This window comes from Sander lucioperca, chromosome 9 (assembly GCF_008315115.2).
Source record: "Sander lucioperca isolate FBNREF2018 chromosome 9, SLUC_FBN_1.2, whole genome shotgun sequence".
Taxonomy (NCBI): domain Eukaryota; kingdom Metazoa; phylum Chordata; class Actinopteri; order Perciformes; family Percidae; genus Sander; species Sander lucioperca.
Window position 1 is genome coordinate 25,153,271 of NC_050181.1, and position 14,673 is coordinate 25,167,943.

At 40.0% G+C, this 14,673-nt stretch overlaps 2 protein-coding genes across 2 annotated transcripts; one reads left to right on the forward strand and one right to left on the reverse strand.

Annotated features, from left to right (window-relative positions):
* The first annotated feature begins 2,324 nt into the window (after positions 1-2,324).
* On the forward strand, positions 2,325-4,539 carry LOC116044007 (tripartite motif-containing protein 16-like). Its single transcript, XM_036005498.1, has one exon. The coding sequence runs from the start codon at positions 2,566-2,568 to the stop codon at positions 4,237-4,239; it is 1,674 nt and encodes a 557-aa protein (XP_035861391.1). The 5' UTR covers positions 2,325-2,565; the 3' UTR covers positions 4,240-4,539.
* Positions 4,540-7,350: 2,811 nt separating this feature from the next.
* On the reverse strand, positions 7,351-14,661 carry LOC116043930 (E3 ubiquitin/ISG15 ligase TRIM25-like). Its single transcript, XM_036004858.1, has 2 exons — positions 12,955-14,661; positions 7,351-10,022 (listed from the first exon to the last, which is right to left on the reverse strand). The coding sequence occupies exons 1-2, from the start codon at positions 14,624-14,626 to the stop codon at positions 8,305-8,307; spliced, it is 3,390 nt and encodes a 1,129-aa protein (XP_035860751.1). The 5' UTR covers positions 14,627-14,661; the 3' UTR covers positions 7,351-8,304.
* Between the last annotated feature and the right edge of the window lie 12 nt (positions 14,662-14,673).

Genomic DNA, 14,673 nt, shown 5'->3' on the forward strand with positions numbered 1-14,673 from the left:
GTGACTAGTAAGTAGATCTTTTTAAATCCTTACGCATTCAGTCGTTCCGCTATTGTCTGTCAGGCTTTTTCTCTCTGTCTGATAACAACAGCCGTATTTCCATTTTTGCATATTATATGTTTCACCTCCTTGTAATTTTCCATTAGAAGCTGCTGCTCAGCGGGTGAAACATATGCCGCACGCGTCTTTTCCATTTCGGCATCAGTAAATCTGTGATCGATACTGTGGTCTATTTAAGAAAGCCGTGAACGAGCACTTATGCCGCGTTCTATTTACCTCGGAACTCGGAAGCCGGAGCTGGGAATGACGTCATACCCGAGTTGAATGCGTTCTATTTAAAAGTCGGATTTTCATTGTTTTCATTAGCTCTAGCCCGGTTAGCTATTGTTAGCAATACCAGTTGGTAACAACGCATTACGCCGTTTTTTTGTGCATGCAAACAACGTAACAACATGTCCACAGATAGAAGTTGGACATGCCTGTGTGAACGACTGATTTAGTGAGACACAAATAAGACATAAGTGCTTATAACTTTATGTTACTGCAGCTTTCACAACTGTTGATACAGGGGGCAGCCACGTTGGATTTTGAACTCGCGCTACTGCGAGGTTGTACGAGTTCCGAGCTCGTAAATACGAGGTCAGGGGGCGTGTTTACGACTTTGACCTCGTAAAAAATGAGTTGCGAGGTAAATAGAACGCGGCATTAATCCCAGCTATCTACACCTGACTTGACATAGCTTCACCTTCTCATCCTGGCTCGGCAAACGTGCAACCGATTAAGCCGCGATGAGCGGATCACACTAAGTCAAGTTGCGCTTTTTCAGTTATCCTGGATTTCTTCATTCTACTTTTGTGCAACAGCCCCCGGGTTCTAATGATGAATAAACAAACATGAACAAAGTATTTTTTTCTTGACTTCATTGCAGTGGATCGTACGTAGCTGATAGACAAAATGTTCAAACTGATATGAGAGTAGAACTGAGGAAGTTTTAGTCCAGAAACAAAACAAAACACTGTGTTAACCCTCCTGTTGTCCTCGGGTCAAATTTGACCCATTTTTAAAAAAGTTTCTATATCAGAAATTGGGGGGGTTTCATCCAAATTGTCAAAAATAATAACGTGGATGGTTCCATACAACGCTCTTCACAAGTCAAATAAATGATCAGTTCACTACTTTCATTGAATTTGGGTGTTTTATTCAATTATATAGGCTAGCATTTGAAAAAATGCTATATAAAAAAAATGCAAAAACGTGGGGAAAAATGTCAAAGCGCAGAAAAATTCGACAAAAAGATCGGAAAAAGTGACACAAAAATTGGGAAAAAGTGACAAAAACATCAGAGAAAGAGCAAAAAAAAAGATGGTTTTTTAGATGGTGAAAATGTAACACCAAACAAGAACATCAATATTAGACCATTCTGCAAAACTGGAATATTGTCTGTGGAGCTTTAACAATTCTTTGTTTTCTACAATATCAGCACATGGAAACTACAGTGTGATTATGTTAGAGAAAGATTGTGGTTATATGGGTTTATGCTTTTATGCTTTTATAAAGTCCTGTCTGCACACTTTGTACATTATACATGATATTATCTCGCTCTTTTATTCACTCTTCTTTTTCTTCTGCACAGCACTTTCTTTAACAACTCACTGCTTCTTGAAACGTTGCCAAAAACATGTCCCACTAAGAAAAGTGCTAATTCTGTTGGAAATTAATAACATTTTCATGAATAAAAAGAATCGAGGTTATAACCAGGGGGACTTTTGCACATATGTAAGGTTCTTTTATAGGTTTATTTCAAATTTGTATTAATTTAATGATTATATGCTGACCCATTGCCTACAGAATCAGTTTTAACCTCGGATAGGAGATAATCATTTCACCTTGATTAAAAAAAAAAAAAAAAGTAATAATTGAATTGAATAATATCTTTACCACATGAAAGAGTACATTGCAATATGTATTAAAAACTACAAACAGTGAGTTTTGAACAATATTTACTATTATTTTGTGGTGGCTCAAAATGTGTCCCACATATTCGTCACCACCGTCAGATATTTACAGTATAAAAAGCAATAAAATGAGGCAACTACCAGGTCAACTACATTCCTGAGGACCCCATTTTCAAAACTTCAGCTCTACTCTACTGCATGTTCAAGAGCACTCACTGTTAAAAGTGAGAGAGAAAGTGTGAAAAATACTCTTGTTAATAGTATAGTTTATCTTTGCAGTGTAAGCTTTAATTGTTGTGAACTAAAATTGATTGAATGAACTCCACATGTAGATATATAATTACATGTTAGTTCTAATCTTCACAGCATGTATAAAAACACAGTGAAACCTGCGCTGCCCCTTTAAGAGAAACCTCCTCCTCCTGCTAGAAGCATGAAAGCCTGATAACTCCTCCCTCTTCTTCCTGATCATAAACACAGCCAGCTCCACGCTGAGCATGTTGGCTTCCCGCTCACTGGTCTGCAAGTGGGAACAAAAAGGAGCAAAAGGACCTGCGCACAGACTTCTATTTCTGTTTGGAGAAACTCACAGTCACTGCTACGAGGTGAAATGGCGCAGAGACGTGTTAAGCTGGTTCGGGAAACTTTCTCTTGCGTGATTTGTCTGGATCTACTGAAGGATCCTGTGACTATTCTCTGTGGACACAGCTACTGTATGGACTGTATTCAACGCCACTGGGATGGAGAGGATGGGAAGAAAATCTACAGCTGTCCCCAGTGTAGAAAGACTTTCACACCGAGGCCTGTACTGCGGAAAAACACCATGTTATCAGATTTAGTGGAGCAAATGATGAAGACTGGACTCCAAGCTGCTCCTGCTGATCACTGCTATGCTGGACCTGAAGATGTGGCCTGTGATGTCTGCACTGGGAGAAAACTGAAAGCACTCAAGTCCTGTCTGGTGTGTCTGGTCTCTTACTGTGATCAACACCTTCAGCCTCATTATAACTCCTCTGCGTTTGAGAAACATAAGCTGGTGGAGCCCTCCAAGAATCTCCAGGAGAACATCTGCTCTCATCATGATGAGGTGATGAAGATTTTCTGTCGTACTGATCAGAAGTGTATCTGTTATCTCTGCACTGTGGATGAACATAAAGGCCACGACACAGTCTCAGCTGCAGCAGAAAGGACTGAGAGGCAGAAAGAGCTCGAGGGGAGTCAACAAAACATCCAGCAGAGAATCCAGGACAGAGAGAAAGATGTGAAGCTGCTTCAACAGGAGGTGGAGGCTATTAATAGCTATGCTGATGAAGCAATGGATGACACAGAGAATTTATTTACTCAACTAATCGGTCTCATGGAGCAAAGGCGCTCTGATGTGAAACAGCAGGTCAGATCGCAGCAGAAAACTGATTTGAGTCGAGTCAAAGATCTTCAGAAGAAGCTGGATCAAGAGATCACTGAGCTGAAGAGGAAAGACGCTGAGCTGAAGAAGCTTTCACACACAGAGGATCACACCCAGTTTCTACACAACTACTCCTCACTGTCACCACTCAGTGAAACTACAGACTCATCCAGCATCAATATCCGTCCTATGCGCTACTTTGGTTATTTGATAGCGGGCGCGTCAGAAGTCAGAGACAAACTACAAGACACTGTGAGCGACCTGTGGACAAACCTCTCAACGCCTGGGACTGAAGTGGATGTTGTACTGCCAAATCCACAATCAGAGCCCAAGAACAGAGCTGAATTCTTAAAATATTCATGTGAAATCACACTGGATCCAAACACAGCGAACACACATATGTTGTTATCTGAGAGGAACAGAAAAGCTACATTACTCATAGAAGAACAGTCTTGTTCCAGTCACCCAGACAGATTCACTGGATGTCGACAAGTCCTGAGTAAAGAGAGTCTGACTGGACGTTGTTACTGGGAGGTGGAGTGGACAGGGAGGGGAGTTCAGGTAGCAGTCGCATACAATGACATCAGCAGAGGAATGAGCTTCCGTGAATGTGCATTTGGATTGAATGACAAATCCTGGGCGTTAGACACTTATTCAAATAGTTTCTTGCACAACAAAGTCCAAACGCTCTTCTCAGGTCCTGTGTCCTCCAGAGTAGGAGTGTACCTGGATCACAGGGCAGGTACTCTGTCCTTCTACAGCGTCTCTGAAACCATGACTCTCCTCCACAGAGTCCAGACCACATTCACTCAGCCGCTCTATGCTGGACTTTTGTTTTTCTTTTGTGGAGCCACTGCCAAGTTCAGTAAACTCAAATAGACAGAAGTCAGTCAATGGACAATGGGTTAAATTCTGTGTTTCGAATTCTCAAACAAGACCCATTTTGTCTACATTATTATAGATTAGAGCTCATTGTTGTCTGCTCAACAGAGATCAGGATGCAGTCAAACATTATGGCTGATACTTTCATTAGTTGTTTTGTAAATGTTTTGTTTTTTTAACTGGCACTTCTCCCTTATTTATTTTTTTTTTTTTACATCGCTGAGATTTTAATCAAATATATTGGTTTTGTGAACAAAACTGAATTTACAAGATCAATAAACTAACACGAAGAAAGTATTTTCTTCTTGTCTTCATTCCAGGGTATCCTACAATGCTGAAGGAGAAAATGTGACACTGATATGAGAGTTTTTTTTTAGTAGTCCCTAAACTGAAAATTTTAGTGGCACAGGCAGACATTTTTTGGGGCGCACAACTTCAACTGCAATGTCATTTTTCACATTTTCCCCATTTGTTACTGTTAAATGCTTTGGTAATAACTACAGAAACTAAAATGTGCCGTTTTATTTTAGTTCGCAGTCATATTTTAATTGAATGGTGCTTATGTGCTTACAGAAATGTAAACAATGTATTATTACTGTTAATGTTCTGTGTTATTGCCTCTGTCTCACACAGGCTCTCCCTCCCTCCTGTTTTTTTCTAGTTAACACTGAAATAACCATATCTATCTTTTTTATGACTTATTGCTTTTTACAACCAACGTTTTTCTTTGTGCACTGAGTCAATAAAGCAGATTTATTACACAGACTTGAAAAAGTCAGAATTAATTAGGTGAAGTTAACATCACAACAAATCAAAATGTGAACCCCGATGCACAACACAAGAGGGCGCCTTCCTCCTGCTAATCTCAGCTGTAGTGGAGGTTAACTCAGGTCGACTCAGCATGTTTTAGTTATTAAGAACATGTTTTATAAAATGAAAGATGTATCATAAAAACAAAAGGTGTAGTACATCATGACTAGTGGCTTTAAGTCATTTTGAGTTCCTCTTTTAAGGGAACTAAAGTAAAGAAATGATTGCTTTTCTTTTGTTTTTTGGAAATTGGTAGTAACAGATCTTCAACAGGGGGTCCTCAGAGTTACTGCAGGGGGTGGCCTCCAAATTATTGTTGATTTTTAAAAAGTTTTTTTAAGTACAGAAAAATACTTTGCCCACCTATAAGGTGAGACAGGTGCGTCAGAGGAGGATAAGTAGGTCAAAATTCTAACTTGCAAAAAAAATTTAATAGAAGGCAACGTTTTTGGTACTAGACCTTCATCTGGAAAAATAAATGAAGGGAGATTCTTTGCAACTTTTGAATTTTTTTTCAAAAATGTAAATGTCAACATGAATTCAACAGATTATTAGCAAATATAAATCAGCCTATTTGTGAAAAAAAGACATGATAATGATAGGCTTACTGGCCCATATGTAAGATCCACAGATCCAGTTCATCCTAAGGATTCACTGTGTCACACGTAGGCCTATGTTTAATATTAAAACAGGATTTATAAAATCATACCAACAATTATTTTGTATAGCTTAGTTTTCTATGCACTAAAATTGTATATGTATAAAGGCTTTAAGCTTTTATAGTAGGCCCAGTTAAATATGCAACTTAATTTTATAAAATATGTAGTAGGGGGTCCTGCTCTATCCCTCTCTCAGATAAGGGGGTCCTTGGCTTAAAAAAACATTGAAGACCCCTGATTTAGGCTACTCTGTCCTTATTAATATTAATTCAACTTTATTGTCATTGTGTAGTGTACAAGTACAAAGACAGCGAAATGCAGTTTGTGTCCAACCAGAAGTGCAAAAAAAGCAGAAAAATGCAATGTGATATACAAAGTATAGACAGGTGGTGCATAGACAGGACAAGAAATATATTGCAGTGTTATAAGAGCAGAATAAATATGGCTATGTAAAATGAACAATGTATGAACAACATGTACAAGTAATAGCAGTGACATTATACTAGTTTTAAGAATAATATAGATATAGATATATGCAGTGTATTAACAGAATATATAGTAAGAAAAACAATAAATATAGATATTCTGAATGAACCATATAGACAGATATGTGCAGTATGTACAGCTATGTACAGTGTGGTAACATTATAAGAGTAGTAAGAATAAGTGTATGTGCAGGAAGAATAGTATGAGGAGCAGTAGAATATATCTATGTATAGGTGTAGTTACAGTATGTACATCTGTAACTATAAACCCTTTTAACCCTCCATTGAGACAGCAGCTGGAGAAGATGGACATGGTATCGCGGAGAGAGAGGCTCTCCTTGGGCTGGCCCCCCAAAGTATTTCCCCTTCAGAGACAAAGTTCCCTAAGTTAATAAACACAATTTATCAAACATAAAGTGAAAGGTTAAGTTATCAAAAGTAAAGTGTTATTATGGTTGTTTAGAAATAAAATACTTAGACCTACAATTTGACCTACTTATCCCCCTCTGACGCACCTGTCTGACGTTATAGATGTGCAAAGTATTTTTCTGTACTTAAAAAAACTTTAAAAAAATTAACAATAACTTGGAGGCCCCCCTGCAGTAACTGAGGACCCCCTAGGGACCCCGGACCCCCTGATGAAGATCTCTGGCCTAAACACGTAAACGCACTACATAAAATGAATCAGTAAGTTACTACCAATATCCAAAAAAACAAAAGAAAAGCAATCATTTCTTTACTTTTTTCCCTTAAAAGAGGAACTCAAAATGACTTAAAGTGGTTTAACACCACTAGTCATGATGTGCTACACCTTGTGTTTTTATGATACATCTTTCATTTTATAAAACATGTTCTTAATAACTAAAACATGCTGAGTCGACCTGAGTTAACCTCCACTACAGCCGAGATTAGCAGGAGGAAGGCGCCCTCTTGTGTTGTGCATCAGGGTTCACATTTGTATTTGTTGTGATGTTAACTTCACCAGATGAATTCTCACTTTTTTAAGTCTGTGTAATAAATCCTCTTTATTGACTCAGTGCACAAAGAAAAACAGTTGTAAAAAGAAACAAGTCATAAAATAATCTCTCATATCAGTTTCACACACGTCTCCATCAGCTTATTTGATCCCATGGAATAAAGACAAGAAGAAAATACTTTGTTCATGTTAGTTTATTCATCATGTAAAACCTTCAGTTTGTTCACACATCCCATCAGTAAAGTCAGGTCAATGATGTCATGTACACATTCACCTCATCCACACAATCACTTTGTTTTTATCTCAGCTGTGTACAACAACTTTGGTCCGCCAAACAAATACATGTGCTATAGATTCCTTAACAAATGTACACCAAAGAGAACAATATATAGGAGGATAAAGGAGGTCTGGTGCTTTCTTTTTTGAGACACATGCAGCGGAGGAAAAACAAGAAACTACAAATGCATCAAAAACATTTAGAGCACAGAGAAATTCACATTTTTATGCAAAGAAATAACAGTTCAGGTCAACAAACGTCACCATGAGCAGTGATAGGCTCCATGACCTCCGTCAGGCCTGTAGACGGGGGGAGGGAGGGTGAACCGAACCCCCCACCTCACTGCCAAAAGGTCCAACTAAGTCAGTTTTTTGTTTTTTTTTGTTAACTAGCTTTTGTGTGTCTTTTAAAATAACGACGGCCAACAATTTGAATCCCCCTCAAATTAAAAATGATCTAAACCAAACTGAAGCCCTAACCAAAAGCATAATTTCTGTGAATGTGTTAACTGGCGCGCCACATGGAACAATCTAACGTCTAATCAACAATTCACGCAACTAACTTCATGCACTCATAACAAAATGCTTGAGGCGTGCGTGCATGTGTGCGTGCGTTAGGGCTGGAAAAGGTGGTACATGATCTTTGGTAAGCAATTTGACAACATTGTAGTAAATATTTTTGGTGGTGCTCTTTATTAGTGCATAAAAAAATCACCAAAATGAAGTATTTGAACCTCATAATTTCTTACAAAATGAGGGAAAAACTGCAAAAAGGTCCACTTTTTGAAACAAAAGAAAGAAAAGAAGCCCCCTTCCACTAGGCTGCATGGCTACGGGCCTAGTCTGTCTATTTCAGTTAAGATAACTCAGCAGTGCCTCCATCAAAACAAAGCCAAAGTCCAGCGTAGAGCGGCTGAGTGAATGTGGTCTGGACTCTGTGGAGGAGAGTCATGGTTTCAGAGACGCTGTAGAAGGACAGAGTACCTGCACTGTGATCCAGGTACACTCCTACTCTGGAGGACGGAAGACCTGGGACGGGAGTTTGGACTTTGTTGTGCCAAAATTTGTAACTGATTTTGTCACAATCCAATGCCCAAGATTTGTCATTGAATCCAAATCTACAATCAGTCGACTTCCCCGCTCTGCTTATGTTCTTGTATGCGACTGCTACATAAACTCCTCCTCTCCCTCTCACCTCCCAGTAACAGCGTCCAGTCAGACTTTCTTGACTCAGGACCTGACAACATGTAGCGAATCTGTCTAGGTGACAAGAATAAAACTGTTCCTTACCCATTAAAGTGGCTTTTCTGTTCCCCTCAGATAATAACAGATATGTGTTCACTGTGTTGGGATCCAGTGTGAGTTCAAGTGAATATTTTAAGAATTCTTCTCTGGTCTTGGGCTCTTGTTGTGAATATGGCAGTATAACATCCACTTCAGTCACTGTTGTTAACCATAGCTCTTTTAGAGCGTCCTGTAGTTTCTTTTTGAATGCTGACACAGCCACTGTCACGTCCTCAAAGTAGCGCAGAGGACGGATATTGATGCTGGATGTAGATTCACCGGCTGGTGCGAGTAAGGAGTAATTTTGAAGAAACTGGTTGTCATCCTCTGTGTCCGAGAGCTTCTTCAGCTCAGTGATCTCCTGCTCCAGCTTCTCCTGAAGCTCTTTGATTTGATTCACTTCAGTTTTCTGCTTGGATCTGACCTTCTGCTTTACAGCATTGCGTTTTTTCTCCATGCGACGAATCAGCTCAGTGAAGACCTTCTCACTGTCCGCCACTATTTTATCAGCAGAGCGATTGATAGCCTCCACCTGCTGTTTAAGCTGCTTCACATCTTTCTCTCCATCCTGGATTCTTTGCTGGATGTTTTGTCGACTCACCTCGAGCTCTTTCTGCCTCTCAGTCCTTTCTGCTGCAGCTGAGACTGTGTCATGGCCTTTATGTTCATCAACAGAGCAGAGATAACAGATAAGCTGCTGATCTGTACGACAGAAAATCTTCATCACCTCATCATGATGAGAGCAGATGTTCTCCTGGAGATTCTTGGAGGGCTCAACCAGCTCGTGTTTCTTTAATGGAGCGACATCATAATGAGGCTGAAGGTGTTGATCACAGTAAGAGACCAGACACACCAGACAGGACTTGAGTGCTTTCAGTTTTCTCCCAGTGCAGACATCACAGGCCACATCTTCAGGTCCAGCATAGCAGTGATCAGCAGGAGCAGCTTGGAGTCCAGTCTTCTTCATTTGCTCCACTAAATCTGATAACATGGTGTTTTTCAGCAGTACAGGCCTCGGTGTGAAAGTCTCTCTACACTGGGGACAGCTGTAGATCTGCTTCTTATCCTCTTCATCCCAGTGGCGTTGAATACAGTCCATACAGTAGCTGTGTCCACAGGAAGTAGTCACCGGATCCTTCAGTAGATCCAGACAGATTGAACAAGAGAAAGTTTCCCGGTCCAGCTGAACTCCTTTCTGCGCCATTTCTCCTCTCACTGAAAACAACACTGTCTGAGTCTCACTTCCTGAAAACTTGCTCAAGTTTGAGCTCTGATCCAAACAACACGTGTTTCAGCGTTTGTACTTCACCGCCACATTGGATACACCCGTCATCAAACTGTAGATCTCTCTGAAGGGGTGGGAACAGAGAAATGTGGCCTGAGTGGAGCTTGCTGTGTGTGAGAGAGCGGGGGAGGAGGGAGGGGTTATCAAGCTTTTTTTAAATTCCAGGAGGAGGAGCAGCACTGCAGCCAGTTAACCCTTGTGTTGTCTTCCTGTCAAAATTGAAAATCAATGTTTGTCACTTTTCTTTTGACGTTTTCAACAGTAGGCTACGTAACACTGACTTATTAACTTTAGTTTTACACTTATTTTTGGAATTTATGTTGAATAAGCCTCATTTATAGGAAATTATACCTATTTTTGAGTTAGAAAAGCAGAAATTTGGAATTATTTAGACTAAAATTAAAGGAATGTATGTTGATGGGTAATCACAGACTAGAATATGTCAACTTTTACTCAATACTATTTTGAAACCACTTTCAAATGCTATAAAATCGCCCCAAAATTAATGAAAGTAGAGATTGTACTTGCCAAAGAGCGTTGTGTGGAATCATCCATGTTATTTTGGGTAATTAAAATTGGGTAGTTAAAAAGAAAATTTATATATTTGACCCGAGGACAACATGAGGGTTAAAACCTGCTCCACATTTGAAAACGTAGACGTTTTTAGCTGTAAAATACTCCTTGGCTCCTCAGGTTTTGGTGCTGGCTCCATATTTCTCTAACACTCCCTCCAAGTCTGTTAAATTTTATTTTACTTGTTCAAAAACAGTTGACTGACAACAGAAACTGACATAAAACCCTTTTTATTACTACAATGTGTGTAAAAAGGTGTCAGAGATGAGTACTCAGAACCCAGGTGCACCACAAGAAGCCATTTCATCACCTTTGTTATTTTCTCTGTAAACCTATGACTTTAAAATCCAACCCTGACACTCTAACGTCCTACAGACTGACGTATGCCGCTGGTTGGCCTTCTGTGTGAGGGAGACTCCTGATAAGTTTCAACCTTTGACCATCACTGGCTGCCTTAGTTACACAGAGAACTGACTTTATTTCAAAGGAAGCAATACAGAGATTGTATGTGCACTTTTAGAAGTCAAATCCTTTTGAGCCTACCTCACTTTGAAATGCTACTTCTCCCACATATATTCAGCTTGAGATTTTATTCTTGAGTTTAAACAGGCGACAAGACTTTGAGCTATCAAACTTGTGATTGGATTTTTGTTATCTTTTACGGGTTTCTGTGTTATTACAGTTTAACTTTCATGCCTATTTCAGACCTTTTCTGAGTTTATAATAGGTGTGTATTTTGCCTTGAGTGATAGCTTTTCAGGTTTCAGCATTCACACACATTTTTTGCAGGAAATATATATTTCTATTTATAAAAGGTTTCTATCAGCCTAAAAACATGTTCTTAAAGCTGTAGTGTGTAGTTTCTGTCTTCTAAGTAATGACAACGTAACTGTTGGTGCGTCCATATGATACAAGCCTTCCGTGATCTCGCCCCACGGTTTCACTAATTAATTAATTAATTTAATAACATGCAATACTTGTATGTAAAGAATGCACTACACAATATCTGTTGTCTTATGTGCGTCAAGACATTAACTCTCACTATTTTAACATTTTTAAGTCTGTGTAATAAATCTTCTTTATTGACTCAGTGCACAAAGGAAATGTGAGTTTTAAAAAACACCAAGTAATAAAAAAACTCTAAACATGGACACTGTACTTTGTGGTGTTTCAGGATGAAAAGTGCCTCAGATATACTCTCATGTTACATTTTCTCTGTCAGCTTTTTATGATCACCTGAATAAAGACAAAAAGAAAATACTTTGTGTATGTTTGTTTATTCATCATGTAAAACCTTCAGTTGGTTCACACATCCCATCAGTAAAGTCAGTTCAATGAATCTTGTTCAATGATTTCATGTACAGAGTCACTTTATCCACACAATCACTATGTTTGAACGGAATCTAAGCTATGCAAAAGAGAATAATTAATGAATTCCTTATGGATTATGATCATAATTACAGTTATATAACAGCTCATATGTCTGCCAGACAAATACATGTAAATGTGAGTATAGATTTCTTTACACAAAATGGTGAAATCAAAAGTTAAAATAAAAATAAATAAAAGAACTCTACAAATGCATCAATACAAATATTCATTAGACATTTAGAGCTCAGAGAAGTTTACATTTTCAGTTCAGGTCAACAAACATCATCATGAGCAGTGATAGCCTCCATAGCTAAACAGACACAGGAAGGAGCTCAAACATTTACAACAACAACTAATGAGAAGATGTCAAAGGACATCCCATAATGTTTGATTGACAGCGGATCTCTGTGCAGTGAAGAAATGCCACAACAATCAGCTCTCAGCAACAAACATGGAGACAAAATAAACTAGTAGAGTTATACATTAGAGTTTAATTCTTAAAGGTGCCCTGCCACACGTATTTCATTACTTTGTGGTAATGTCTGAAGTTCTACCATGGACTCTGTAACATTGTTTTGTGGAAAAAAATGCCTTGGTTACCTTGTTTCCAGCCATTCTAGCGTGGTTTAGAAAGCCTGCAGGAAGACTCAGCTCGATTTGTGCCAGTTCTCATTAATATTCAACGAGCTAAGCTGCTTGACTCTGATTGGATAACAGCTAGCCAATGAGAGCCTGGCTATCAGCATCCTTTACCCAGCGCAACTGGGCGAGCTCATGAATAGTAATGAGCTCAGTCAACACCACGTCAGACTGACCAGCTTTTGTAATTGGCCTGATTTCTCTGCTTATTTCTTTTCAGTGAGCTGACAGAGGAGGTAGCAGTTCATTTTCACATTCACGACATAACACAAACACATATGGACCTAACATATTTCAAAAAATGCAAGTTAAAACGGTTTTGTGTGGCAGGGCACCTTTAAATAATTTATGTATTTTTAAGTGTACAGAACTCAGCTGTGTCTCCATAAACTAAAAACCCAACTCCAGCGTAGAGCGGCTGAGTGAATGTGGTCTGGACTCTGTGGAGGAGAGTCATGGTTTCAGAGACGCTGTAGAAGGACAGAATACCTGCCCTGTGATCCAGGTACACTCCTACTCTGGGGGTCGGATGACCTGAGACGGTAGTCCAGATTTTGTTGAACACAAAATCAAAACCCTTTGTGTTGCAATCTAATGCCCAAGATTTGTCATTGCTTCCAAATGCACATTTATCCGGGTCACCTCGTCTGCTTATGTTCTTGTATGCGACTGCTACAGTAACTGTATTCTTTCTCCTCTCCACCTCCCAGTAACAACGTCCAGTCAGACTCTCTTTACTCAGGACCTGAACCCAGTCCGAGAATCTGTCTCGGTGACGAGAATAAGACTGTTCTTCTTCCATTACTGTTGCTCTTCTGTTCCCCTCAGATAATAACAGCAGTGTGTTTGCTGTGTTTGGATCCAGTGTGATTAAACGTGAATATTTTAACAATTCAGCTCTGGTCTTGGGCTCTGGTTGTGGCAGCAAAACATCCACTTCAGTCACAGCCTGGGAGATATTTGTCCATGTCTCTCTCAGAACGTCCTGTAGTTTGTCTCTGACTTCTGACACAGCCACTGTCACATCCTCAAAGTAGCTCGGAGGACGTATATCGATGCTGGATGAGTCTGTAGATTCACTGAGTGGTGACAGTGAGGAGTAGTTGTGTAGAAACTGGTTGTGATCCTCTGTGTCTGAGATCTTCTTCAGCTCAGCGTCTTTCCTCTTCAGCTCAGTGATCTCCTGCTCCAACTTCTCCTGAAGCTCTTTGACTCGACTCACTTCTGTTTTCTGCTGCGATCTGACCTGCTGCTCCACATCAGAGCGTCTTTTCTCCATAAGACGTATCAGCTCAGTGAAGATCTTCTTACTGTCCTTCACTACTTTATCAGCAGAGTGATTGATAGCCTCCACCTCCTGTTGAAGCAGCTTCACATCTTTCTCTCTGTCCTGGATTCTCTGCTGCATGTTTTGTTGACTCCCCTCGAGCTCTTTCTGCCTCTCAGTCCTTTCTGCTGCAGCTGAGACTGTGTCGTGGCCTTTATGTTCATCCACAGAGCAGAGATAACAGATAAGCTGCTGATCTGTACGACAGAAAATCTTCATCACCTCATCATGATGAGAGCAGATGTTCTCCTGGAGATTCTTGGAGGGCTCCACCAGCTTGTGTTTCTTTAATGGAGCCACATCATAATGAGGCTGAAGGTGTTGATCACAGTAAGAGACCAGACACACCAGACAGGACTTGAGGGCTTTCAGTTTTCTCCCAGTGCAGACATCACAGGCCACATCTTCAGGTCCAGCATAGCAGTGATCAGCAGGAGCAGCTTGGAGTCCAGTCTTCTTCAGCTCCTCCACTAAATCTGCTAACATGGTGTTTTTCACCAGTATAGGCCTCTGTCGAAAGATCTGCCTGCACTGAGGACAGCTGTAGATTTTCTTCTTGTCCTCTTTAGCCCAGTGGCGTTTAATACAGTTCATGCAGTAGCTGTGTCCACAGGGAATAGCCACCGGACCCTTCAGAAGATCCAGACAGATTGAACAAGAGAAGATTTCTCGGTCCAGCTGAACTCCTTTCTGCGCCATTTCACCCTTCTGTGACAACGCCTGTCTGAGTCTCACTTCCTGGGAAT

Excerpts from the sequence above, each read along its gene's own strand:
- LOC116044007 (XM_036005498.1), top strand. The coding sequence starts at position 2,566 with ATGGCGCAGAGACGTGTTAAGCTGGTTCGGGAAACTTTCTCTTGCGTG.
- LOC116043930 (XM_036004858.1), bottom strand. The coding sequence starts at position 14,626 with ATGGCGCAGAAAGGAGTTCAGCTGGACCGAGAAATCTTCTCTTGTTCA. Across the intron at positions 10,023-12,954 it reads TGAGTTCTGTACACTTAAAA|ACACGTGTTGTTTGGATCAG; the intron begins ATACATAAATTA and ends ACAAACGCTGAA.